Raw genomic sequence first — 15737 nt, forward strand, 5'->3', positions numbered from 1 at the left:
CCCCGTCTCCGGCCCTCACCCCCGCCCCCGGCGCTGCCCGCCAGCTCTCCTGCTGCCGTGTGCCGTGCTTGTGCTGGGACAGTTTTTCGAGTTGTGGCAGCCAGCACAAACCAGCTGCTCGATCTGGTACCCAAGCAAAAAAAGAAAGAAAGAAAAAAATTATTCCCAACTTAGAGGAAAACTGGGGCTCATGTCAGGTTCCCGCGCGACACCTTCCTGTGGGGTTTTAAGGGATGATTTTGACCATAGGTGTATCTCGTCTTACACGTTGTCTTGTGGAGCCCTTTCACATGGCTGTTGAAGGCAGCAGTGATCTAGTGGTATGATCTCAGAGTGGTGCTCACCATTTTGGTTGAAACATGAGAATGTGTGGTGTTGAATGGATTGAGGCAGCACTCGGTGTCCCTTGCCTATTCATAGGGTTTGGTTTTTGTTTGTCGTTTGTTTCTTTTTGTGACCAGTCTGAATTTCTCTTCATCAGTGCAGTGGTCCTCTGGGGCTTTCTGTATTTGAGTCACTGAGTGCCTGGGAGTGTGCAGAGAGAGCATGTTTGAGACTGGCAGCTGCACCAGCGCCAACAGGAAGGGCCAATAAGGGTCATGACTAATACTCCTGCTGATCACATTGTTGGACAAAAAGTATTTCCAGTGAATGTTGTCACAAGTTTAAATAAAAGGCTTTACTTTGTGTTTGCTTTTTGTTTAGGTAACTACTCCAGACCCCCAGCGTATAGTGGGGTGCCCAGTGCAAGCTACAGCGGCCCAGGGCCCGGTATGGGTATCAGTGCCAACAACCAGATGCATGGACAAGGGCCAAGCCAGCCATGTGGTGCTGTGCCCCTGGGACGAATGCCATCAGCTGGGATGCAGAACAGACCATTTCCTGGAAATATGAGCAGCATGACCCCCAGTTCTCCTGGCATGTCTCAGCAGGGAGGGCCAGGAATGGGGCCGCCAATGCCAACTGTGAACCGTAAGGCACAGGAGGCAGCCGCAGCAGTGATGCAGGCTGCTGCGAACTCAGCACAAAGCAGGTACGCCACCCAGGAGCACGCCCCGGGCAGGTACGCTGTGTGTCTACGCGTGACCACATGACTGCGCACATAGCTGCATTGTTCCCCGGGGTCACACAGAGCAGTAGAATGTCACTGTGCTTGGCCGTTCTTTTTGTGTTAAATATATTCTGTAGCGTCAAGGTCAGAGAAGTAAGTGACGAACCATGTTTTATGATACATGAGGAAGGAATATGAGCGGTGGGCACATCAGTCATGGGAGGTGATTTGAAATGCCTGTGAATAGTCATTGCAGCAGCAAACCAGATCCGGTTGCACAGGGAAGTATCTGCGTGGTACCAACTGAAGCAGTGACTTTTAGGCAGGAAATACTAAAGCTTAGGAACGATTTAAAATCTAAAACATTGAAAAGGAAACACACTCCCCATCTTTTTTTCACCCTATCACAAGAATCTTCATAAAATACAAACTTTGTATGTATACATACGTCTGTTGTGTGTTTGTCTAAACGTATATGTGTGAGATTTATATACTTTACATTCTTATGTTATATTTTATTTTTCCAGGCACATCTATCTATCTGTCCAAACCAAAATGAGATTTAAAAAGCAAAGATAATATTTTAGAAAGTTTGAGTTGATAAAGCGAAAGGGTTTAGCTACAATTACTCATTTTTAATCCCGAATTAAAAATTAATTTTGAAGTAAATACTTGACCTGGATAAAAATAACATAATTAAAAATTTATCAGGCAAAGGTGAATACATTTTAAAAGCACTTGTAAATATGTTTTAAAGCAGAGTACTTTGAAAGATGTGTATCTTAATGGTATCTTCAGAAGCAAAGGTAGAAGATTCTGATTTTTGTCAAAGGGAAACAAAAACTAAGGTGTGTGTGCGTGTGTGCATGTGTGTGCGTGTGTGTGCATGTGTGTGTGTGTCTGTGCATGTATGGGCGTGTGTTTTTAAATGTGTCTTTTCTTACTTTTCCTCTGAAGCTGCTATCTGGGGAATGTGGGACCCCTCCAGTCTTATTGTTTTCTCCAAATAATAATAAATTTCCCTTGAGGAAATAAAATGAAAATCAATCATTATCTTTCTTTCTGTCTCCACATTACAATTACTTAAAATTTTCTGAACTCCAGCAGTCTAGCCCTCTGCTGAACCCACACAGGCTTTAGGGAATGTTTTTGTAAACCTGTCTGTGAAAACTGGTTTGGCTGTTCAAATTGAAGTTCAAATTCAAGTTTAAATGAATTGTCCATTGTTGCAACTCATAAAGCACAAGTTATTTTCTTTTTTTAAGTAGAAAGTATTTGATTGCATTTGGCACGCAGCCTTCGGGAGGGACCTCAGAAGACAGCCACAGAGAGCCAGGCATGATTTTGTGTGGTTACAAAGCCATGCGTGCCCCCTTTCTGAGTCAGTGTTTATATCATTCTGAAGTAATCAATACATAAATACACATCCATGCATTGCCATTTTCTGTTTCTAATGCGTAGACCATTCCAAAGCCTTGCCTTCAACTTGCTGCCCATTTTAGCTCACCAGGATTTTAAATGGGGGCTGTATATCTTCTTGTTTGCTTTTACCAAAGTCAAAGCTATACTTTAAAATGGTAAATGGAGATTAGAATTGAGAATCTTACTTTTCTCTGCCTGTCACCACCCTGTTGTTATAGGCATTTTCTATACCCCCCACCCCTCAGGCAGCGGCAGGATGCAGGGTATTCAGCTTGCCTCTGTGGTCTGTAAACCCCGCACCTACGTGTGGGGGTGACAGATGGACAGGGATTCATGCTTGTGCATCAGAACAAATCCCAAGAAGCTGTTCTTCTGTTCCACTTTAGGCCACCATACATTAGGTCGCCTGCTTATCCCAGCCAGTCTGGGGCTGGCGGACGCCCCATGTTTTCTTCCCAGCACCCCAACTATGGCAACTCTCAGGCTCCCATGGTGCACCAGCCTGACCAGTACGGGTAGGTAGCAACACACCCCAACTTGCTGCGGGACCTGGGTGTTTTCTCTGCAACTGTTAAAGATTGTGACACCTGGCCACGAAAGGAACACCCAAACCAAGAAAGCGAAACACCTAACAGGAAATCCATCTCCGAGGGGGTTGTCCTTGTGTCCATTTTTGTTGGTGTGTTTGTTTCGTTTTCCTTTCCTATTAACAGTACTGTGGCCGTTCGGTGGAAACCCGCATGTGTCCTCAGGCCCTGTCTGCATGGCTTTCAGCATGGCTGCTTTCCTTCATGCCTGAGAGGGAAATAGAAACTTTGATCTGTGTCGAAGACATGGAGTCACCAACTCTGGCATCATTTCCCCCATTGTTGTCGTTGTTTTGTCTAGGAACCTGTGTTGTGCAGCGCTGTTCTCATGACTGTATTCTCACTCCTGCCACTACAGTGAGCGGCTGCCATACCCATCCCCAAATTAAGAGCACAGCATCTCATTTGACAAGAGACTCACTGCAGTTGAGCTGACACAGGGTATTCACAGGACTTAGGAGGGGTTTCATTATATCACCACCGAGCAAATGTCTGTGCCAAAGACTTCTATTATTTTCTTCTCCAGCGAGTATTAGAATATTGAAGTCACCAGGAAAATACAACAAAATAATCCAACAGAGAATGTTCTCTCTAAACACAGTGTTGCCATATTATTCTCAATTTCAACACAGGAATTACATACAGCAACAAAAAGTATCTCTTCTTTCCTACTACAAAACTATGTAGTATCAGGTTCTGTCACTTTGTTTAGATTAGTAAATGCTCTGAAAGTCTATTATTATTGAGTGAATTACTAAGCAAAAAAGTTATTGCTGTCATCCTGGGCAGACTTAACCATGTTTGGTAAGTAGTTTGCCTTAATCATGTTAGTTTTAGTAGAGACATGCATCATCTTTGGTTAAAATCAAACAGGGAACTTTCACCTAGCTTTGTTTAAACAGTGAACTTATAGAACTATGCTTTCAATACTGGTTATGAATGCCTGACAGAGCTTTTTAGTAGTTTTATATTCAGTTTATATATATATATATATTTTTTTTTTTTTTTGAGACGGAGTCTCGCTCTGTCGCCCAGGCTGGAGTGCAGTGGCGCGATCTCGGCTCACTACAAGCTCCGCCTCCCGGGTTCACGCCATTCTCCTGCCTCTGCCTCCCGAGTAGCTGGGACTACAGGCGCCCGCCATCTCGCCCGGCTAGTTTTTTGTATTTTTAGTAGAGACGGGGTTTCACCGTGTTAGCCAGGATGGTCTCGATCTCCTGACCTCGTGATCCACCCGTCTCGGCCTCCCAAAGTGCTGGGATTACAGGCTTGAGCCACCGCGCCCGGCCTCAGTTTATATTTATTTAGACAGAACGAATGATAATTTTGGAATCGAGAGCTCTGAAGTCTGTAAACATGGCCCTAAATGTGGACCAACAAATATAGAATCCTGTAAACATCATCCCCAAAGTGAAATAACAAATATAGAATGAGGTAAACGTGCTTATTCTTGGGAAGTTGTCTTTTCCTCTTTGTTACTTTCTTGTGGTGCCTTCAAGGTCAATTCATGAGTCAGTAGGAAGATAGCAGTCGGAGGAAGCAAGCATTCATCATCTGCAGCTAATCCATAGGATCTGTCCTTTTACCAACTCCAGAGGCCTCTTTAGACCCACAAAGCTAGTTTGGCTGTGCCTTGCCAAGCCACATTAAGCAGCTGTGTAAAATGAATTTAAATGGCATGCATCAGAGTGAAATCTCTTCCACTGGGGCAGAAAATCGATGTTAGCTAACCAGCACAAGGAGATCAAATCTGTATTCCAGCCAGCAGCATCCAGATAGCTTCCTTAGAGTACAACACCTCCTCCTTAATTAAAAATAAGAAAAAGAAAAATGTTGGCGTTATTCTATGTAAATCTGATAAAGCACACTTGGCAAGGGCTCATATTCATAGCCCCGTGACTGTTAACTGTGAATTTTAACTTGTATGTCTACACTATTCTTTCCAAAAAAGAAAGAAGTTAAGTTTTATTTCTATTTTAAATCTTCCTTCTGTTCACTTCGCAATACACATAACCTGTGTTATGCCTTTTTTTAAAAGCAGAAGCTTGAATCTGAGAAAACATGTGTATGACATGTTTTAGTGCTATGGGTTGAGAAATCTGATTTTCAACATCCTTTTGCTTTACTTATTTAACAGCTCATTGCAGCAAAGTCGTGGTTTTCCTTTGGTGTTTGTTTCCCCGTTGATGGCTCTGTTAGGTTAAAGTTAGGTTGGCGATTAGAAAAGCTAGTTTGCTAAATGTTAGTTTCTCTTTGGGAGAGGAAGAAATGGCATAGTGCAGGATTCACAGTCTGTCTGAATGACTTCTTTCTCAAGGCACAATCCCAAAGGACCTGGAGCCCATGGAAGAATCTGAAAAGGACAAATTAATGATGAAGGTGGAGCGTGAGTGAGTGTGTGTCTGCAATTAGACAGAAACAGAATGCTCGTTGTAAAAATGAAGGATTGTGGCAATTATGCTTCAGATTTTCTCAGCTGGTGAAACACAAGGTAGTATAGAGAAAAAACATGCAAGTTTAACTGGTCAGAAGCTGTTTTATTAATTTCTTTAAGAGTGACAGTATGAAGGTAAAATCGACCTGCTGCATTGAATAAATTAAGAAACATAGATTAATTTTTTTTTCCTTTTCACCTTTTGAGTAAATTCCTCATTTTGATCATCAGAGGATTTACAGTAGAATCTGGTGAATCTTCTTGTTCAGGTACTAGATTCACTGTGCAGTAATATCCAGTCATTTGAAGTTAATGGTTTATCAGTAACATCTGTACAGAGCCCTCCTCCTCCTACACACTGATACACTTTGTATCAGAAAATGCATTGTTGTGTACAGTTTTAAAGCATTGTTAGTTAAGGAATTTACTTTTGAAGATACAAGAAACAGAGTTGGAAATACTAGCTGATCTTACTAAAAGCCTACTTCAGGAATGGCAAATGAGTTCCATCCATCTGTAGATCAGTTCTCATGGCTGTCTGTAGCACCATTTTGGAGGATTCTGAGCCATTACCTGAGCATAGGTGAGCCAAAGTTTGCCAGAAGCTTAGGAAGAACTTTGGCCTACCACTTCCTAAAGAGCGTAGCTATGGATCCCAGGCTAAACACAGGCTTTCGTATAGCTCACTACAACCTCAGATTCTGGGGCTCAAGCAATTCTCCCACCTCAGCCTCCCAAGTAGTTGGGACTAAAGGCACGTGCCACCATACCTGACTGATTTTGTCTTTACTTTTTTGTAGAGCCAGATTCTTACTGTGTTGCCCAGGCTGGTCATGAACTCCTAGCCTCAGGCAGTCCTCTCAGCCTCCCAAAGTGCTGGGATTACAGGTGTGAGCCACCACTCCTGACCTTGTAACATTTTTTAAATGACTGAATCCATTACGTTTAAAGCCTGTGCATGCAGACGTGCGCAGGTAGAATAACTTTCCCCCAGTCATGCCGTGTGCCTTGCATCCTTTTATGAGTCCTAGATGGTACCTGGTGATGTCCAGCAGTTGACAGCTCTTCAAAATACAACTGATTTGTGGATTTGAAAATTTCAGCATTATCCAGAATTTTTTCTTGGAAATGAGCTCTAGGAGGAAGCATGAGTTCACTGAATTTACAGAAGATCTCACAAGCCCTAGATCTTTAAGCCAGGGTAGATGTGGTGATATTGACACGGATAAAGGTGCACACCTACGTGATGCTGGAATAAGCACTGCTGTTCCTTTACTGTCCCTGAGAGAGTCCTTGGTGGATTAACTGAGCATCAGAAGAAGGAGAAGTCTCAGACTTCTTAATTTCAAAAAAAAGGTACAGTGATTTAATTTGAGAAGTCTTCTTACTCTTGACTAGCAGGGAAATTTTAATACTGAATATCACAAATATTATTCTGTAGACCTGCATGTTAATACTACGTCATACCAAAAACTAGGGTCACTGAAATTAGCTTTCAAATGTTTTGTGTTGAGTCAATTAGGAAATTGGGAACTTTAGTTAAGATTATTTTTAAATCTTAGCCACTCATTAACAGGATGAATAAATTTCATAAGGTAGCTAGATCAGTAGTAACCCCACCATATTGCTGTTGGAGGAGCTGAGTGTTTTGTGAGAGTATGTGACTAGCTGCCTTCCTATGCTTGGAAGAAGCTGGGTCTATTTACAAATACAAATGAATTGGTCTGGCTTGTTGGATATATAGTGGGCTTGTATCTGTGCCTCATGTGCACCCCACATAGACACACCTTCCCGCCGCTGTTCTTTATTGAGGTGTATCTATAATTCATATCCTGTGTTGCCATTTGCCAGCAAGGCACTTTTTCTGTGTTATTTTCCTCTGAAGCCAGTATGATGCAATTCTGCTGATGGACGAAGAGCCGCTGATGTGGAAATACGTTAATGGAGATAGTGCATTAAAATGTCAAAGAGAAGGGGCAAAAAACTTCAAAGTGTGTCAAGCCCCAGTTATAGTGGGGTCCATGCGCTAAAGAGCAGTGAGCGATTTGTCTTAACCAAGAATCCAGCCCTTTGGATTTTGGACAATTAGGTTTTAACTTAATAGCTATGATTTGAAAAGTCATGTTATTGAAAGACAAAGAGAAAAGATTTCAAAGGCTTAAACAGAGTTTTTATTTCCGCAATTAAATGTAAGCCTTTGCATTATCATCTAAATACTACGCTTTAATTTTTAGCCCTTTTTTCTCTTCAAAATTTAGAATTTGAATGAATGTTATTATGTTAGTATTTAAAGATTAGGATTTCAATTAAAACTTTTAGAATTGCAGAACTATTATGGAAGCCATAAAGTGCATTGATAAATCATCAAATCAAAAAGTAGTAAAACACTAATTCTAAAAAGACCAGAGATTTCTTCTTTAATTTTAATGAGAGCCAAGAAATCACAGCATGAAATGTGCAGCCAACCTGGGAGGGACCGGAGACCACGAGGCGCCCCAGGCCACTGATGAGCATCACCCAGAGACTTTCGACAGCCACTGTACACCCTCACCCAGCCACAGGGCCGAGGCGCGGGAGCCTCAACTCCAAAATCCCCGGGCGGTTCTGGTGTGGAAGTCAGCTTGGGTCTGAGGGGGGCCTCAGAAATAACCGCTACTGCAGAGCACGGAGGCAGCGTTGAAGGGGAGGGCTGGGAGGCGTGCTCTGGACACTTCTTCCTTATGCGGCCTTCCTGAGGGATGTCGCGTGAGGAGCACTCAGGGCTTGCACTGGGAGCACTCTATGGCATCAGAAGCTCGAGTCTGCGCCGACCTGACCCTGACTCAGGCTCTGGCGATATGTTGATCATGGCAGAGTGTGTCTTCCCAAACGCTTTTTCTTGGTTTCTGCCCTTTTGCTTCCTCTCAGACCTCAGTATCCTCCTCATCCTCTGAAATACTCAGTTCCCCATCACATCTAGCCTGCCCTCTTCATTCAGATTTTCCCGTCTCTGTGTCTGGGTCTGGCCTTCTCACAGCTGGTGGCTGTCTTCACTCAGAGATGGCTCCCAGTAACTCGCGCACCAGTGTCTATGCCACCTGTCTTCACTTCCAGCTTCATGGCTCTGTTAACATCCTGCCCCCATAGATGCACACTCTCACACCAGATGTCCTGGGACCATCACGGCGAGAACCAGCATTAGAGCGCACCCATCGCTGGGCATCATCAGCCGCACAGCACAGCAAACCCCCGCGGTTCAGAGTTACGAAAGGCGAGGATCTTTGAAATTACATGTGTGCAACAGGAGTGGCAATGGCCAGTGATGCCGACCTGCCAGGTATCAGGCCGATGACCAGCAGGTGGGGAATTTTTCACAGCCCTGAAATCTGGTAACCTCAACAGTGTTTTGGGCTGAAGGCAGCAGGAAAAGTTTGTAAGTGGTGAAGAGGCTATGACTGTGTCTTAGTATATTGCAGCTTGGGGTTTGGAAGGTGTCGTGGGTGACGGTATCTTAGTAGCAGTAAGGAGTATGAGAAGCAACTCGCTAAAATGCTAAGATTCCTCTTAATGTTGGTCTTCATTTTTATTTTGAACTCCATTTCTGCCATTACATAGATTTAAAAAATCAAACAGGCCGGGCCCAGTGGCTCACGCCTGTAATCCCAGTACTTTGGGCTGCCAAGGTAGGAGAAACACTTGAGGCCAGGAGTTCACAAGCAGCCTGGGCAACATAGTGAGCTAGTCTCTATAAAAAGTGAAAAACAGTGAGCTAGGCATGGTAGCGCATGCCTCTAGTTCCAGGTACTCAGGAGGCTGAGGTGGGAGGATCACTTGAGTCCAGAAGTTCAAGGTTGCGGTGAGCAAGGATTGTGCCAGTGCACTCTGGCCTGGAGTAAAACAGTGAGACCCTGTCTTTTAAAAAATAATAATAATAATAACGAAAAACTCACAGACAGAAACTTGTAAGATTGTGGCCCTTGTTTTAAAAGTAAATTCGTACCGGATTACTTTTGATTGTTAAAATTCCTGCTAGGTAAGAACCTGTCTGAATCCTGTCCTGCACGGAGTGGCTGGTGAGGACATAAAGAACTATAGCTTAGCTCAGCTTACAAGCCTTGCCTACATTTTAACCCTAACTGAACAATGTTTGACTTTACCAAACTAAGTCACTTTGTGGCCCAGGCCACCGTTAACTCAGGAAATCTCTAAGAATTTTTAGGAGGATTTTTTTTAAGATCAGAAATTACTGTTTTTCTGTTTCCTGGACAAAGGCATTTTTTATTGGAGGTTTATACACAATATTGCTGTGACACAGTACTATAGGATGGAGAACTCGGGACCTAAATTAATTTTCTTAAGCCTACTGACAGGCCCATTAAGGCATGAGAGGCAGATAGAATGCATATAAGGTGGATGTGTGCTTCACCCTCACACTCCTAAAACTCAGGTTCGTCCATCAGGGATTGTTATCTACTCCAAGTATTGTTGGGCTGATAAGCTCTGTGTCTGAGGCTGCGTGGCTCCAGACCTCTAAGGCACCTGCTCCCTCCACTCTGCTCCTGTGGCTCCTCGGTGGCTAAGCCACTTTGGGATTAGCAGTTCACTCTCCTTTACGCCTTGGGACCCTGGAAGGGGATGTCCTGGAATAAAAGTGGTGGTTATTCCTAGCACTGAGAAATAATAGCCCTCCTTAGAAATAACTTGGAGATCTTTTCTTAATGGTACTATGATCTCAAGATAAACTTTTTTAAGTAAAGATCCTTAAATAGAATGCAGTAGAGATGACACTTTCTCTCGGTGGGTGACATCCATGGCAGCTAAGGTTTCTTTCATGCTATATGGATCTAGTTTCACCAGCCCAGGGAGCTGTGCCGTTTACATCTTCTCGGAGGTCAGTAGGATGTGATGTGATACCAAACCCCCAGAGTTCTGGAGAGTCATCCATTGCAGGGAAAAGACAGGATTCGGGAGCCACTGCTACCCTCTGTGGCTCTCATCCACACCTGAGGCAGGCCATGTGCTGGGGATCAGCAGGGAAGAGCTGAAATCAAAATCTCTGAAATAAATGCCTTCACAGTGTTGAGGTTCACTTTTGTACGGTTGCCAGGCAAGAGTTCGTAGTAGCAGAACAATGGGCTTAACAAACCAAAATCAACTTTGAGGATGAAGAGAACATCCTTAGTTATCAGTTGCTAAAATTCAAGCAGCCAGACACCGTGCTTGCGTTTTCTTCACACCCTGACAAGGAGGCCTCTCGCCTCAGAACCCTTGAGCTCTATTTGTTCTCCTGCTTGCTTTGAGAGAAAAGGTGAAGATCAGTGAGCTGCTTTAGGAACAACTAAAACTGGTTACCTGCATTGAAGCAAAAAGGAAGAGCTGAATCTTGAAATTGCACAACAGGTGCCGTTTCAGCAGGGAGTGCCAGGAGCAGAGCTGGTAACAGGTTGGAACCCTTTGAGAAGTCTGTGTGAAGTATGAACAAAAGAGAAAAATGTTTCTGATGTTAGAGGCTTTTAAGAAATCCAGACTGAAATATGCAGTATTCCTCAGTGCTTAGCAAGAAGAGCTTCGCCAAGATGCAGGAGTCAAAAATACAGCTCTTTGGAGAAATGTGGAGACAATCAGGAGAAATGCTTTGAAAACAAGAGGCCCTGTGGGCAGTGCCACATTTTAAAGGCCCAGGCAAAGACGTGCCAGGGAGAAGTTCTATTCTGAAGAGCTAAGGCGTAGCCACTGAAAAGATTATTCTTGAGAGTATGGTGACAAAGTTACTACTGTTCCTTTACTTAGAAGTTCTCTTTCATAAAGCTGTCGCAAAACAATATTCTTCTCTGCCCATTCTTAAAGGAAGGAAACAAAATGTAAACATATCAGCTACCAAAGGGTTTGGAGAGCTATTAACAGGGAACTGGAAGATAACTGGTAGCTGCTCCAGCTTGTCTGCTAGCATTGAACACGTGGAAGCTTTCTTTGAGTGAACAGACTGCATGGAAAACAGGTCACATTCGCCAGCGGAGGAAGACTTAGACAAGACTCACGCAGTCTTATACAGGGGCTTCCTGCATAGGGAGGAAAGATGACACTAAACCCTCTGCTTCCTGACCCGAGGGTCCACCTGCCTGTGTGACGCTAGGTACTCAGAGGCCTGTCCGAAGCCAAACCCTGTCCACATGTCCAAAACTAAGCCCGCGCTCTCCCCTGATGTTCTTTATTTCAGTGACTGCCCCATTATCTGCCCGCCGCACAAGCTGGACACCTAGGAGACATCTAGGCACAACTTTTTTTTCCCCCAGATGGCCTAATTCATCACCAAATCCTGTCCATTTCACCTCCACGATATTGCTCAACTCTCTCTGTTGTGCTCCACCACCTGTTCCAAGGCGCTACCGTCTCTTCCTTGGGTTATGGTATCAGCCTCGTAACAGCCCCACATTCGTTCTTCCTGCCTCCGATGTGTTCTTCCCAACACGGCCAGAGAACAATGTCTTTAAAATAAACATATTTTAATGCCATTGCTCCTGCTTAAAAATCCCAAGTCTCTTCCTGTTTCTCTTAGGATAAAAACCAAACCCAGAGAACCATAAGCCTGGCCCCCACCACTCTCCCTTCTTATTTGGCTCTACCATATTTTCTCCTGGAGAGAGGCTCCTGGATGCCCCAGGGCCCTTGAATTTGCTGTTTCTCTTTTCTCCTAACCTGGTTAATTCCAATGGATTGATCCTTCAGATCTGAGGGGTGAAGGGGATGTCATCCCTTCCTTGGGACCTTTTTCTGTGCTGTCCTTCCTGTGAGCTCACATAATGCACAGACCTCTCTAAGCCACGCATGTGGTCGCAGCTTCACACTCGCTGCCCTGGTTGTTTGACTTTGGTTGCATTTGTTTTTAGTCTTGGCCCACTGTTGTGCTTATTCCTCTCCCATACTTATCTTAAAACACTCATCTTGGACAAATGATTGTAACTGTCAACTAAGCAGTAGGTATTTCTGATTAATTTTAATTATTTCTATCATGTCTCCATGACCAAAAGGGGTAGAATCTATTTTTTTAGTAGCATATGGTTATATATTTTTACAGGAATCTACATTTTTAAATAAAGGCACTTCTATTCTTTGTATTTTGTCTAATGGGACAAACGCCACTTTACCGCCACAGGATTCATTCCTAGCCAGAGCCACTGGCTTGTTGAAATTACATTATTTTGCCACCAGAATTGCTAATGCAGTTGTTGCAAGCACGCTGATGGATTAGCCACACCAAAGATTGACCAGGGCTTGACAGCCTTATTTTCTGTTTTGATTGAATTTGGGGGGGAGGGGGGTACATAGTGGTTTTCCCTCTTAAAATACTAAATTTAAAATAATCTCGTCTGAATTTCTCCTTCTCAGTACTGCTTTGGAAGAGTCACCATGTAATTCGGGTTGAAAATCTGTTTCACCAGTGATGCTAGATACATGTGTGAGAAGAGTTTGTATTTATAAAACATTTTAAATAGGGCATCCTGTGTAATGTTATGTACGCAACTGGATCTCTCCAAGGGAATAAAGTAACACATTTAGAAATAAACTGCTGGAATTGGAGCTTTTCAAGGTTTTGAGTCCGGGTTCTGATGACTATTGGGTTTAAGTGATAAACTGCCCCAAATTTTAGTGTTAGCCTAGTTTATTTTGTCAGTAAGCAATCTTTTCTGGTTCATAACTCAGCTGCATCTACAGTGACAGTCCATGTAGAGACAGTTATGGACACCTGGCACTCGTACTCATTTTCCCAATACAGCGTGCACTGCGTGCTGCTCATTCCGAACATAACTCAAGGGTGGTATTTGCAGTGGACGTGCTGGAGCTTCCCCCGTGTCTGCCACTGGGACGGGACTTTAAAGTGGCTCCACTCATAAGGTCTGCATTTCCTCTCTCTGCCCCTACCCTTCTCCAAAGAACTGTATCAGAAACCCATTCATTTTAAAGATAACCTCATACTTCACCGTCTGTCACCGCTGAGAAAATACAGTGTTGATTGCTAAGATGATAAGGCCTAAATATTCTTCTCTAAAGCATCAAAATTATTGTACATTTTATTGTAGTTGATTTTAAAACCAGATATTTACAAAGATGTGGGTACTCCATGAACATACTAATATTTTTAACTGCTGAAAGCAAACTGTAGTGGGAAGCGATATTCCTCTTTCTGTTTTCACACTGAACCATTGGAAATAGTTGCTTGAAAACTGGTGTTTGCTTTGGGCTTTTTCCCCCAAAGACAGCCCTTTGTTGGGATATGAATATGTAATGTTTGAGAAATCTCCAAAGTGAATAAAAGGAAAAAGTAAAAAAGCTGTTGGGGTATGTGTGCAGCGCGAGGGCAGGAACAAGGAGTGCCGTAGGGAAAACTCGCAGGCCCCGCTTTTTCAATTATTCTCCCCATAATAACCTGGCTTTGCTTATAGAATGACAGGTTTTAAATACCTCTGGTCCCAACCAGATTTAAATAACGTTCTTCTGGTTATTCCGCAGGTCAGCATGTTTAAGTAATAACTCCCCAATTTGAACATTGCCGTTTAAGAGGAGGAGGGAGTGGTGCCATGATCTAGCCCTGGCTAGGCGAGCGCAGTGCCAGTTGGCATCCCGGGGTCTGGGGGCAGCACCACCCAACCAGGGTCACCTCCACAGTGTGCCTCTACCAGTTTATTGTAAATGTTTGTCTCCTTACACTCCTGAGGTGTTCCTGGGCAGTCATTGCTACAGCCATGGACTCGGCATCTGCAGACTCAGGACAGCTGTCCTTTGTAACAGACGTTAAGCCCGCAGGACCCCTGGAAGCCAGAGCCCAAGGGTCTGGGCGGGAGGCTTTGCTTTTCCGGGTACAGCTTAGGTTTCTGTAGGGTGTCACATTGGAAATGTTCAGCTCATTTCAATTCATGTTTTTGCCTGTTTTTGTTTTGTTGCTTTTGAGAAAAGCAAGTGATTTACTTCTTCACACTCCTAATTCATGTGGAGCCGTCCAAATGTGGCGTTGGTCAGAAGGGGCTCGGCAGCCAGGGAGCGCTGCTGTGGAAAGGACCCAGCTGCTGCTGAGGTCGCCTCGGAACCCAGGTCGCTGTGGTCTTGGGCATTGTATTTTCAACCCCACCAAACAAGGAGCTTTTGTTGTGAGCCACAGAATCCTCCTAGGTTAGCAACACCAGGACTGCTGGGTTAGTTAGGGTGGCAGCCATCTGAGGAGTCCATCCACAGAGCCCACTGTCTCCACTAACCAAAATCAGTGGCGTGCAGTGCGAGCCTTATTTTGGTATCATGCTCATGTTGCTTGTTCAAAATTACCAAGACTCTTGGCAGTAGTTTCTCAAGCAAGAGCAAATTGGATTTCCTGTGCAGTGGTGAAAGACTGGCTCTCCCCACCCAGACAGGCACCTGCTGCTCTGCCCTGGCCATGTGTGGCCTGCGCTCCTGGGAGGACTCACTTACTGCCTTGGAGGCCCAGTAGGCCTGCAGCAGGTGTCCAGGGAGCTGTTGTATTCATGTCTCCCACTAACCCTCACTATGGCCACCTCCCTGAAGCCTGTATTCCAGGACTCCTGGAGAGTTTACACCCTCTGGTTTGTCAGCTTTGTACAACTGCAGGTCGATACACCAGACAGATAGAAAGGTATGGTGCAGCAGGCTGCCAGGAGCCAGGTACTTGGTCTCACTGAGTGTTAGCAGTGTCGGAGTCCCATAGAGAAAGAAGTATAGTATACCGCACTGATAGTAGATTAGGGGAATTCTATTTCTGCTACTTACTAGCTGTGTGACTTTAGGCAAGTTACTTAACCTTTCTGATCTTTATTGCCTTTATTAATATATGAGCGTAATTCCACCTACCTTCCTCCAGGAATCTAAAACATTAAATGTGTATGCCTAGAATGTGCACCAGGCATGCGGTAAATACTTAATAAATTACTGTACTATCATTACCAGCCCTTCCCTGTTCAGTTGTAAAGACTGAAATCCAAAGGACTAGAGCTCCCAGAGCTCCAGTGACAGAGTCAAGACCCCTGGCTTTGTAACCAAACTTTTAAAACTACAGGATGTGCTTTAATGAAGGACCATTGTAACCAACAACTGACATCCAAGGCATAGACCTTTAAGTCTTTGATATTTCTTTGTCATTGTTAGTTTAAAGGTGTTTCTTAAAACCTGTAGTGTGTGCCTTCATCATCTTCTGGTGATTGAAGATGGACAGTGCTGGCCTGGGGGAGAAATCCTGGATGAGGGCTGGATGGCTACTTCA

General features: G+C 44.0%; 1 protein-coding gene across 2 annotated transcripts in view; it reads left to right on the top strand.

Moving 5' to 3' along the window:
- ARID1B (AT rich interactive domain 1B (SWI1-like)) overlaps positions 1 to 15737 on the top strand; it is a 393153-nt gene that overhangs the window by 331851 nt on the left and 45565 nt on the right. Inside the window, exons 7-8 of one of the 2 annotated variants that reach the window (XM_011952754.1) lie at positions 706 to 1033; positions 2860 to 2988. In XM_011952754.1, coding sequence (XP_011808144.1) covers positions 706 to 1033; positions 2860 to 2988 — 457 coding nt within the window. The remainder of the gene's footprint in view (positions 1 to 705; positions 1034 to 2859; positions 2989 to 15737) is intronic. The other variant, XM_011952755.1, reaches the window with a different exon arrangement.

This window comes from Colobus angolensis, unplaced genomic scaffold (assembly GCF_000951035.1).
Source record: "Colobus angolensis palliatus isolate OR3802 unplaced genomic scaffold, Cang.pa_1.0 Scaffold35, whole genome shotgun sequence".
NCBI classification, from domain to species: Eukaryota; Metazoa; Chordata; class Mammalia; order Primates; family Cercopithecidae; genus Colobus; species Colobus angolensis.